The 13,000-nt window shown below is 25.8% G+C and overlaps 2 protein-coding genes across 4 annotated transcripts in view; one reads left to right on the top strand and one right to left on the bottom strand.

Annotated features, from left to right (window-relative positions):
* LOC139988192 (uncharacterized) overlaps positions 1-13,000 on the bottom strand; it is a 37,000-nt gene that overhangs the window by 1,394 nt on the left and 22,606 nt on the right. The window contains exons 6-11 of one of the 2 annotated variants that reach the window (XM_072005302.1): positions 2,282-2,411; positions 2,089-2,208; positions 1,163-1,424; positions 787-1,002; positions 398-685; positions 36-249 (exon numbers count right to left, since the gene is read on the bottom strand). In XM_072005302.1, the coding sequence (XP_071861403.1) occupies positions 36-249; positions 398-685; positions 787-1,002; positions 1,163-1,424; positions 2,089-2,208; positions 2,282-2,411 (1,230 nt within the window). The remainder of the gene's footprint in view (positions 1-35; positions 250-397; positions 686-786; positions 1,003-1,162; positions 1,425-2,088; positions 2,209-2,281; positions 2,412-13,000) is intronic. The other variant, XM_072005303.1, reaches the window with a different exon arrangement.
* On the top strand, positions 3,431-11,884 carry Bsg25d (blastoderm-specific gene 25D). 2 transcript variants are annotated; one of them, XM_072005305.1, is made up of 13 exons: positions 3,431-3,754; positions 4,395-4,823; positions 4,919-5,049; positions 5,284-5,480; positions 5,599-5,835; positions 5,913-6,333; positions 6,414-6,574; positions 6,664-6,722; positions 6,805-6,866; positions 6,954-7,835; positions 8,040-8,652; positions 8,719-8,819; positions 8,949-11,884. In XM_072005305.1, exons 2-13 carry the CDS (start codon positions 4,445-4,447, stop codon positions 9,084-9,086), a joined length of 3,381 nt encoding a protein of 1,126 aa, XP_071861406.1. In that variant the 5' UTR covers positions 3,431-3,754; positions 4,395-4,444; the 3' UTR covers positions 9,087-11,884. The 2 variants fall into 2 exon arrangements, with proteins under 2 accessions (XP_071861406.1, XP_071861405.1); XM_072005304.1 differs by having other exon boundaries at positions 3,433-3,754; positions 6,655-6,722.

The following is a 13,000-nucleotide window of genomic DNA, read 5'->3' as shown; positions in this document are numbered from 1 at the left end:
TATTGTTTATAATAATATAAAAATAAATTTCATACCAGAATTATCTTGCTGTTTTACAAAAATAGATCTTCTTAAACGATTTGTCTGAAGAATTGCTTCTGAATTAACAGTACACCTATCTGTTAGCTTCTTTCCTTGACAAGTGTCTTGCAATTGATTTTGTTCTAATTTATACTCTTTTGACCAAATACTAATATGTTGAGATAGTCCTGCTTTCTGTGTCCAAATATTGCATTTATTAATTTTATTCTAGAAAATTCCAAATTTGATGATATTCAACGTTTTATTAATACTTATTATACATACTTATATACTTAATATCTAACATGTCTAATGTTTATTCTTATGTTAACAAGAAAATTATACTTTCTGAAATAATTTTATTTACAATATTTACCTTTATTTTATCAGGATTAAAATTATGAAGTGTTTTTAGAGTAAAAGGATCACAGTTCCCAAGTGCAAGCTGCAATGCAATATCTGGATCTATTTCTAGACCGGCATAATATAATTGTTCTTCTGTTACATCAGATGTAGGTGGATTTAAACGAACTTGTTTCCTTTTTAAAGGACAAAACACTAACTGATGCTTGAAAGTGATAACTGCCAATATAAATGAATCTCTATACTCTTTTGTAACAACTAAAGATTTCATATTTAAGTAAGATCCTAAACGAGTTAAAGCCTATGAAAAAAAAAAAATATATTTATACTTAAGTATTTTATACTTAAGTATTTTATCCTCAAATAAAAAAAATTTGTAGATATACATGTAGAAATATTTACTTTATGTATATCACAGTCTTTATTTAGTTTTATAAACTTTCGTGCTTTATTTAACCCAATACCAGGAAGAGATGATAAGTAATCACAGCCTGATAGAATACACATATAGCAAAAGTCATCCATATTAAAATGTTTAGAAGGTATTTCCATTGCAAGATGTAACTGTTCTTGGTCAACTAAAAGACCATTACCAGTCAAATCCATTTTGAACAATACCTACAATATAAAATATGTGAAGTAAACGTATTTTTGAAATTTAGGATATCACAAAATCATATATATTTATTTATTTTTATACTTAAATCAATTATAAGTGTATAAAATCAGTTATATAAAATTTTTGAAAATATTTCAATTACATAGGAAAACTACGAACCTTTTTACAACCAAATAGTATTAAATCACTATCTTCAGTGATAACAACATCAGCAATTCCGTTGATGTTAAGATATGCTAACTGTGCATCTGCTTCATATGGTGCTACAATACAATCAATATTCATTTCATGGCATTGTTTGATCAACTCTAAAGCCATTTCATGTGTAACATCTATGGACCTCCTCAATAAATTTCTTCCCTCCGCATGTTGTCCCATTTGCATTAGTTCAATACCTTTACGACGATTTGTCTGTCTATTTCTATATAAGTACATGAATATATTATATTAAAGAAACTATATTAAATATTACATTATCTCATAGTGTATTAGATTTATCTATAAATACATAAATATATTGAAAACTATGAATGATGTAAAAAATGTTTTAAATGAGTGTTCTAAGATACCAAGAGGAACATATTATACAAAGTTTACAAACGAATTATTTATTAAACATTAATGTTGGTAAAAAGTATAGAATGTAAAAAACAATGGTCAAATATTATTTTGTAATTCTCCATATTGTGATGCTTTTGAAATGCATATAATGTGTTCTCCTTGATATCTTATAATTTAAATTCATTCTAAACATTTTGCAGTTATTTGCGTATCTCTGAATAAACTAAACAATGCAGCTAATGATATCTTCTATTCAGTTACCAAATAATATTTAATATCATATACTATGAGGACAATTTAATTATAATACTAAGTTTCAAAAATATTTATTATATCAATGTAATTATTAATTCAAATTAATTCAATTTTTTAGTATATTTAATTAGAATGTTAAACTACCCGTATTAAATAAAGATGTAAAATTAATAAATTTTTAAATTTAACATTAATTATCATTTTAAAAATTTCCTAAATTTTATAGAATTTTTATTTCAAATATTCAAAAGTAACTTAATTATACATACTCTCGTCGTTTTACTTCGGTTTGTGCTTTAGCAGGCAAATGTCTTCCATCAAATACAAGTATTGGTCTTATTTTATGAGATAACAACATATGTATAAACTTCATACAATAATGAACATAACTGAAATAGAATTATAATTAAACAATTACTTGTGTCAGTAAACAATATAGTTAAACAATATAAATTTTCTTACGCGTCTGTTGGATGTCCCATTGACAGTTTATCAGCACAAGAAAATACGCCTTTATGCAACCAACAATAAGAATCAATAGCAACAGTACCACCGGAAAATTGTTCAACATTTATTCTTTTTGAGGCTTTTTCTAAAAATGGAAGTAAACCAGTGATACCCATTTTTCACTTTAAATACAACACAGTCAACAGTCATGTACAACCGAGTATCACTGACAGAACCGTTCTTGACATTGCCGCCAAAGTTCCCGCTAACTGACGAGTGACGATTTTAGTCCAGGAAATAATATATTACTAGATATGTAACTTACTAGTCAGAATAATTTCTCGCGAAGAAAATAAAAATATATTAAATTTTATGCATCCTACCTTTTATAAAGCGAAATGGTGTAATTAATTATAAAATATATAAAATTTTTGGAAAGTGTTGCATGTGTATAAAAAATAATTTATGGTAACTTAAAAGTAATTTATTGTTAATAGAATACATCCTATTTTTTCAATATATTTTCAATTTTACATTTTCTATATTATTTTAATAATCACACTTAAGCATGTTATTCTAATTCATGGAGATATATAGTACATATAGAGCAAATATTTCATATTAAATTTATTTATCTTTGTGCAATTATTTTGAACTATATCGCGAAACTAAGTTTAAATTACATTGCTATTTTATGATAATTTTCTATACCTTAGAAAAATATGTAAATGGTTAGTAATGATTTATGTGAATCCATTTTAAAAGTAGAAACTTTATTAATAAATTCAATAATACTTATTACTAATTTTGATATGTACTCATCGTAAAATAAGCAATGTAAATATATATATATAATGAATAACATAATAGTTGTAATGTTTTCTTAACGTTACTATGATATAAATTCGTTAGATAAAATGATAAAGAGTAATTTATAAATATATTTATGTATATGTATTTAAATTATTATTATGAAATCGTTAACTATGAAATATACTGCCATCTATCGTTTATTATTGTGATTCGATATATTTAAATTGTGTTTATCTTTTTTTTTAAATCGTATGACATCAGGGGAAGTTTCAAACTTTCGGAGAAACTGTCGGATTAAATTTGAAATTAAAAATAGAACGATATAAATATGGAATATATTTTGATACAGCATACTCCTTCGTATTTCGACATGTATATAAATGGATAGATAGATAGAGATGTGTATGCGTGATTTGTGAAACGAACCTTACAATGCAATTCCACTTATCCGAACACCATTTATTATAACAAAATCTATTTAGTGCCCAATTAAATGAACTCCTGCCAATTTAATTTGCTTATCTGAACGTAAATTCCTATTATATGAGCGAAAAATCATAGGTAGTGGGGAGAAACAGTGAACTCCTATTATATGTTCTCCAGTTATGTTATGAGTATGAGTTGTTTGTCCCCCGATGAGTTCACATAGATGAAGTTCTACTATATAATTTAATGGTAGGTTAATAATTATTTTATGATTTAGTTGCTTAATTTTCTATACATAATGAAAAATTATAATAAAAGATTTTATTATTTTCAAATTATTAGTTCTTCAATCTCGATTAGCATTACTCGCATATGATATCATTATTAGATATCGTTATTATCTTGTTACAGATATAATTCACTTTGCAACATATTTATTGCGCAACGTAAAAATAATGAAACGCTAACATTATACTTTTTAATGATTTATTTCTCATGCAAATCATTAATATATATAAATTTATACAGCTAATTCGTTGTACATATTGTAAACTATTATTTTCAAATACACTTTTTAGGTTAATGTACAAACTTATGATATTCGATTAAATACATATATTTTAATTATTCAAAGAATTTTTTCGTTTTTTATTATTAATTGACCAACAAGCTAAATTGATTAATTTGATAATTAAAATTTATTTAATTAAATAATATTCATTATATCAATGTTAATAATGATCAATAAAGCAATATATTTTAAAATATCTTTGCCAGATTTCTAAAATTTTCACAAAATCTAAGTTATATTGCTATTTACTTTTTTTTTTCAGTTTTTAAGAATTTTATTCAGTACTTATGTTAAATATTATATGTAATATAATTATAGATCTACTATACTTTATAACATATAAAAAAAAAAAACAATGAAAGGATGCCATGGATGAACACAACAATGACCCTTATGAACAACAACTTTACGCTGTGTTTCAAAGTTGTTTAACAAAAGGAGAAACTGAACTACAAGAGGATAACTGGTTCAGTTTATGCCATAAGTTACACCTGACAGAACAGAGTGAAGAATTAAGATCATGCATCCAACAACATAAACAAGAAAAACAATCTATATCATTCCAAGAATTTAGAGCTGCTTTATTAACTCTATTAGGCAAGACACAAGATTCAATTACACAGACAGAAAAAGATAATATAATAGAATCACAAAATGACGCAAATCCTCATGTAGATAATAAACGATGCAATCCTTTACCACCTAATAATTCTAGCTCTAATGTAGATTTTTTAAATGGAAAAACAGGTAATTACAATGCTTACATTATTTGTTATCTTTTTTTATGTTTTAAATTTTAAGAAACATATTTTTATTTAAACATATATGTTATAAATTTTTAGGCGTGGCAGTGGATGAGAATAAACTAAAATGTTTATGGGAAAAAATAAACACCTGTTTGAAAGAAAATGTAGATTCTGCAACAATCTTTTTTATATCTAATTGTTTAGGAATCCCAGCTCTTCCGAAGCAAGTATGTTACTAGAAGTATATTACAAACAATACAAATATGTTACTACACATATGTATACATTTAACACACGTGTATATGTGTGCGTGCGCGCGCGCGTGTGTGTGTAAAATAAGGAGCTCTATCAATTACTTTCATAATCAATAGTTTACTATAATTAAAATTTTTTGTTACATTCATTTTTCTAATATAAAAATATATAATTTAAAGTGACATATAAAATATCATTTTGCACAGATATCACAGTGCATTTTTGAAAAACTTGATCAGAATTGTGATGGATTAATTAATTTGGATGAATTTCTTGTTATATTTCAAAATAAAGCAATGGAAGAGCAACTGACACTAGATAAGAATAAACAGTCTACAAATGAATTAACTAAATTGGATTTTAGAAAACGAAACTATGATATACATGCTTCTCGCAAAACTAGGTACTACATCATAATTATCAATGTTAATATAACTTTCATTGTTATGCTTTTCTTATTACAATTTTATTATTTTACAAAATTTTTATTGAATATTTTATTTCTATTTGTTAAATCATAGTTTTACAAGGAATAATACTTTTTTGGATACATGGAAACTTTCAAATATTACAAATACATCATTATTAACGGATGAAAATTTTAAAACATCTGATATTTCTTTAACTGACTTAATAAGTAATTTATGTGATGAATTGAAAAATTTTAATGACTCATTAGGTCACTCTGCCATTCAATCTCATATAATGTCATTGCGAAATGTTCTTATGCTATATCAAGAAGAATTAAAAAATTTAAAGTAAGTAGTGTAGCCTACATAAATAAATATTTTAATTAGGAAAAATTTAATTAATGAAAATGGTCTTACATATTTAGCCTTGTAATAGAGAATATAAATGGTGAAAAGGAAAAGCTGCGTGTTGATATCATAGAAGCTAATGAACGAGCAAACACTCTTGCGCAAGAGATTGATGAGCAACATGTTCAACAAGAAGAAATTGTTCAAAATTTACGGAAACAAATTGAACAACGACATGCTGAAACTATACAAGATCTTTCAAACCAATTGAGTTCTGAGCGAGAAATGAGTGTTAGTGTTTTGAAATCAAAGGATGATCAAATACAGATGTTGCAAAAAGAGAATCACGAGATTAGAAATAAGTTTGTAAATACGTTACAAGAGAATCAAGTTTTAGAAACTGAAAATGAGAATCTTCATAGTCAAATAAAAAAACTTAAGCAATCAAACAATGAATTCTTAACTCAAATAAAAATGTTGGCAGCAGAGCATGATGAGGTACACAAGTAAACAAATTTCTATGAATAAAGGAAATAATTTAATTTTTATACATATTCATATATCATTGGTAATTCTAGTCGCAAAATATAGAGATAGAACATGAACAAGAAGTTATATCTTTGGTAAAGCGTGTGAAACAGTTGCAGTCAGAAGCAGTTCTTTTACAAGATCAAAACGATGAACTTACAGCAGAATTAGAAAGTTTAAAACGGCATGATCGTCGTAATAAAGATATAAGGTAAGGTAAAGGTACAGAACGAAAAATTATAAAAAAGATACTTCAATAATATAAATAAAGATAAGATTAATTTCTTTTAGTTATTGCAGACAAAATAACCTTCCTGGCATTCATACAGCAAAGAATATACAGTCAAATGAAACTGAAAGTAAGAATAACTATACATTTCTATACATTTCATTTATATTTATTTTTTAGCATAATAAAATTAATGTATAATATGTTTTCAGGTAAAGAAACATTTATAATCGAAGAAGATGATTTAGATGTTGTTTTAAAACATTCCACATCTGTAAGTAACGATTAATAATTTATATTGTTTAATTTAGATATGTGATAATACTCGCCTATTTATATATATTCCATTTTATCAACACAGCCGTCTTATAAATCCAATGAAGAAGAGAATGCGCAAAATTGTAAAAAGATAGATTTAAAACGGTTTAAAGATATAGTTATAAAACAATTAAAAAGTATTTTAGTAAATAATAACAAGTGTACTTCAGAATACTGTGCGTCTAAAGATGAAATATCAGGAATGATTATAAGATTACAATCGAATTCAAATACACAATTTTTTAAAGAGACTGAATTTATCAAAAGCATCGCATCTGAGATAGAAACAGAATGTGAAGAAAAAACGAGTGATTTTGTAATTCCCAGACATAAGAATTCTGTTTCTATTAAACGGGTAGTAACATCCAATAATAATGATAATAATTGTGATGTTGATTATTTTAGTAATCAAGATATGAAAAGTTCATCACATAACAAAGTTTCAAGTCTTAGAGATTATCCTCCTCGTAAAGAAGAGTACATAAATGCTGATCATTCAAAATCCAATAAGGAAAAAGATATTTTGATCACTCAATGCGCAAAGATTACAAATGAAGTTAGTACAAGAACTAATTCAAGCTTAATAAAAAGTGACTCATCTGAAAATGTTTCCTTAAATTTGAAGTTGAAAGAACTTGAAGCAACTCATGCTATTGAAAAAAAACAACTGATTGAACAGTGTGCAGAATTAGAAAGAAGTCTTGATATGTTAAAAATAGAGTACGAACAGTGTGAAGATTACTGGAGTGTTAAATTAGAGGAAGAAAGGCTACTTTTTGAGCAGGAACAAAAAATTAGTGATGAGAAATTTTCAGAACTTATAGCTAAAATGGCTGAGTATGAAGAATTAATTAGTCCAGTAGACAAAGTAAAGAATGGTGGACGTCTATCTCCAATCGAAGAAAAGTTTAATTTAGAACAACAAGTAAGATACAATTTTTCTATTTTTGTTATGCATATAAATAATTTTATTTTGTTTATCACTGTAGTTTTTCCTTTAATTCTTTAATCAGAAAAATATTTTAACTTCGTAATGTCTTTTATTTTTAAAATCTATTATTAAATATGATTCACTAAATTATAATTATAGTTTACTCTGTTTATTTGTATGTATACTTTTTTTATACAGTACTTAGATCTTGAAGAAGAATTCGAAAAATGGAAAGCACAAATGGAAGAAGAAATATCCCAAAAAGACAAAGAGATTAAAAATTTACACGAGGAAATAAAATCCTTAGAACGACCTATAATGATTGATATGTCTGTACAAGTTACAGATGAATTAATTTTTCCGTCTTTATTTACACGATCAAATTATGTACCTAATGATTCGTTCAATATTCAACCATCCAGTGATTCGGTTTTGAAGTTAGCTCAATGTATTGATAATATTCACAATCTGCCTGAAGAATATAATTTTAATAAAATTCTGGAATCTTCAACCTCAACAAATGACTTTACTCCACGACTGTCGAAAGATGATTTAGGTGATGGTAAAATGCACCAAATATATCCCCATTATCATCGCAATGCAGAATATTATTTTCTGCAGAATACGTCGAAGTTACAAAATTTAAAAGCTCCAAATTGTCAATGCATGCAAAATGATGCACAAGTAGCTTGTATAAACATCAATATATTGCAAAATTTAAATATGAAACTTCAGGCACAAGAGCGTAAAAAAAATCAATTGCAAGAATGTTTGAAGAAACAGCAATACCACACTGAACGTGTATTACAACGTAAGTCTTTTACAATCTTATTTAAATAATTATATATGTTACAATATTAAGTTGCTATTATTTCAGGTATTATGTCTCAACACCAAGCAGAAATATCTGAATTACAATGTCTTCTTCGTAGTACTCAAGAAAGACTTCAAAGAGAATTTGAAACAAATGCAGAGCAGGTACATAATTTTTACAATTTTTTTAATGATTTTTGATGTTCTTGTATATTATTCTTAACTAACACTGATTAAGTCCAATATAAAATTTATGATTAAACATATTTTTAATTTCTTTATCATTTTCCACAGGCTGAACAATTGACACGAAATGATATACTAGTAAAACATCTATACACAGAAAATGCCTGTTTAACAGCTAATTTAAAACGTTTACAGCAACATTACAATATCTTAAAAGGATTAAATGCTGAATCAACTTCAATATGATATTACAATCAATTATCAATAATGTATAAAAGGCAGAGCTCTATTAATAAAATATTGGTAATAATGCTACTAATATTTTAACGTCAGAGTGTAAGTCAGAGGTAGATATTCTATCTCAATTGTTAATTGTGATACATACTATCGTTTTTCAATTATAGTATTAGAATAACAGTAAACAAAATTGATATTTTTTTTTATAAGTGCTAATTTTAAATCATAGAATAATTTAAAAATTCAAAAACAAGCAGTCGTCTTTTTTTAAAATTAATATATGTTTTTTATTTTGCACTTTGAGATTTGTGCAAATATATATCGATAATGTCGAAATGGTTATACATACATATATTTCTTGAATTTCATCTTGTGCATATGTGTATAAAAATATATTACATGAACATAAACTTTGATACAATTTATCATATAACATTATGTAGTAGGTAAAATTATGTAATGTGATAAGCAGAAAATCTTGTTTTGTTTTGAGGATTTAAGGACAATGTACTATAAAAATAATGATAAAATTATCAATAATTGAGAGTTGAAACAATTAGAAATTTACATTTATGTTTAAAGCAAACAGTATTTATTATTAGACTCAAATTATTTCTAACGTAAACAGAGTTTGAAAAACTAGTATGTTCTTCACTTTATGACGTTTATTACTATTGATAGAAGTATATAATCTGCCTTATAATTCGTAAGTTACAATTATAAGTATATCTCATAAAATCCTATCAAATTCATATTCTTAGATCATTTTTATGAAATTAAAAAAAACAAGCAGTCTAATTATGAATCATGATAAAAAAGACCCAAATTAATTAGTACAAAAAATTATTCTATCATTGTTACTACTATTTGCTATTCATTAAGTTATTATGTATAAATAGATATTTTTCAGAACGATTTGATTAGATTCTTTAGCCTAAATGCCAAAGATAGGAAATTTCAACTTTATTAAACAAATCACTGCTAAATATATTCGTTACTTGTTGCGTATAAGTAAATTATTTTTTCTTGGAAGCTTATTTTAGTTATTACAATTAAATTATAATAAAATCATTTTGTTCTTTTTATAAGATGCGTATTTTTTAAACATCGAGAATAAAGCTTATACGAAACAAATACACATTATATACACAGTAATATTATCATTTATAGCAAAATTAAAGTAGCAGGGAAAAAAACTCAAATCTTAATACTGATTCTTTAGATTAAAATTTACTTCTGTTTGCTTTTTATATATTTTTGAATATAAAATTTGTGAGATTCTATTTAATGTGAAGTTAATTTTTGTGATAATTATGTTGAATTTATTAACATGACTCGTTAGAATAAATTATGTTACTTATGTTTTCGAAACCCTCAATGTTCAGAATGGTTTTAATTCAGTATTACAGATTTAGACCTTTATTATGCATAATCAAGATTAATACTATCATGATCAATATGTTGGGTTCAATTATATTATATTAAATAATTCAATAGTCACATAAGAATATATATACAAATTACTGTGTGTATTGAATATTGAACCAAATATATCCGCGGTATTGTATAATATATGGTCATATTTAGCTTTATTTAGCATATAATAATAATAGGTACTATCTGTATATACTATACACACACATATACAACTTACTTTGTATAGTAATTATTCTAATTGAGATTTATCTAATTTTGATCATATCGCTGCCATATAAAACATTTTGTACATGATATTTATATAAATGTTTGTATATTACTATTCTGCAGCGAACTAAGTTTCTTCACATTTGCCTTATTGATGACTCTTACACAATCTTTGTAATTATATACCTGGTGTCTTAACGACTATGATATAATCGGCAAAAGGGTGATTTTACATCAAAAAACAAGTCGAAAATATACAATAAAATTTTTTCGTATGACTCTTCGTTTTCAGAAAAGCAAATTTGAAAGTCAAGCATATTTAAACTTGGCATATTTAATTAAGGACTAGGTATGAGAAAATAATCAGCAGGAAATTATTCTATATGAGAAAAGAAGTATAAAATACAAAAATACAAAATCTATAAAAATGTAAAATACAATCCGTTTCCGTTTCAGTTTTCCAGAAAATAGAATTTGAACATGTTTAGTTATTAACTTGCCAGGTACATCCGTATAATAAATTTCCAAATTTATCTTTCAAAACAAGAAAACAAAATAGCTTATGAAAAAATATTATTTTACATTTTTTAACTTATTTTCACATATAGAATAATCTCCGGTTGATTATTTAATTTTGCTCAGTCCGGAATTAGTCAATTTTAGTTGAGAAATTTTCGAAATTAATTTTCTCGAAAATTTTATTCTATATTTTCAACTTCATTTTTTACGTAGAATCACAGTCTCTGGGACACCCTGTATATTTTTTTATATATTATATTTCTTTATTACACCGTTGTTAAATTATCTCGTCTTCAAGTATTCTATAGTTTTTCATAATGGAATTGTTAAACGGCAATAATTACAGTAATACTAATAGCAAATTATACGACTTTGATGCAATAATTAGAAATTTAAGAAGTATAATTTGTTTTATTATTACAAAAATTACGTTTCCTATTGTATTTACATTGTATGTTGTTAAAATGTACAAAGTGTATTAATGAGTAAAGAGCATGAAGGAGGAAAAAGCTTCAAATCAAACTCAAATTTTTTATTATTATATTATACCTTACAAATTTTGTTTATTTATTTATATTGCTTATTTAAATTATTTATAATGTTTTTACTACAATTTGAAATGTAATAAATAATGATAAAAAGAGCACGCACTACTAAATTGTGTATTTATATTTGAAAATCTGATTTTTCTTATACCTTTCTATAATTATATCTTTTTTCATTATATAGTTAATTTATTTCATTCAATTACCATTGATATAAAAGAGTATTTGTTTTCATTTTTAAATGAATTGAGTTTCTTTTCATTGCATCATTTTTTAGATAAGAGAAAAATAATTCAATTAAGAAAATTTAATTATGTTATAATTATTTTTATGCAGATTAATTATTTATATGTATATTTCGAAGAATATTTAATTACTTTTGTAATATAATGTAAAGTAGTATTTATTACGTACCTTTTCATTAGCATCACTTATTTCGGAGAAGAATTAAATTTAAAGGACTGCAGATACGTGAACACGAAAGATATTATTTATTTATAATTTATGAGGACAAACAAGTAAATTTACATAGGAAGGACACTTTCAGTAAAACACATTTGCTAAACCGTTAACATGTTTAACATAAAGAAGGAAACTAATCGGAGTCTAATCACCAGCCTTGCTGATATAGTCTTTCACCAAACGGCGTTATATCTGACACGCCATAAAACAATCTAATCAGAATTATGAAACATTCTCGAAGCGAAAGCACGATAATTATATGCATTTTTTGTTACTAATTATACTAACACTAATTTTTCGTCGCTTCGTAGCGAAAAATAAAGGACTTAACGTGATCTTCAAATGGACACTAAACATTCCTATCTCTTTATCTGTTTTGTCTCTCGTTCTTTCGCTCGCTCGCTCGCTCGTTCGCTCTTTCTCTCTCGCGCGCTCTCTTGTTTTCATCTTATTTATTCGACCGCTTTTTTCTTTCACTTTCAATTCCTCTATACGTAATCTATAATAGCGTCATAGTAAACTAGTAAGGTACAAACAGGAGTTTTATACATGGTTTCACGAGAGAATACATTAAGCTCAGGTCTTATCTCTACTTTTACGAAAACATGGTCCTGTGTGTGTCCAACTTTGCGAGACAAATGTTTCGTTTGGAACCCTCCGGCCAATCCTTTCTGTCATTTCTTGAAAGAGTGAGCGGAAATCGACGGAAATCGGCGTGAGTTTAAGAATGCAATTTTAGACACGCACGCAAGA

Source organism: Bombus fervidus, chromosome 6 (genome assembly GCF_041682495.2).
Source record: "Bombus fervidus isolate BK054 chromosome 6, iyBomFerv1, whole genome shotgun sequence".
NCBI lineage: Eukaryota > Metazoa > Arthropoda > Insecta > Hymenoptera > Apidae > Bombus > Bombus fervidus.
The sequence above is the reverse complement of the archived record's forward strand: the minus strand, read 5'-3'. Positions and strand labels throughout refer to the sequence as shown.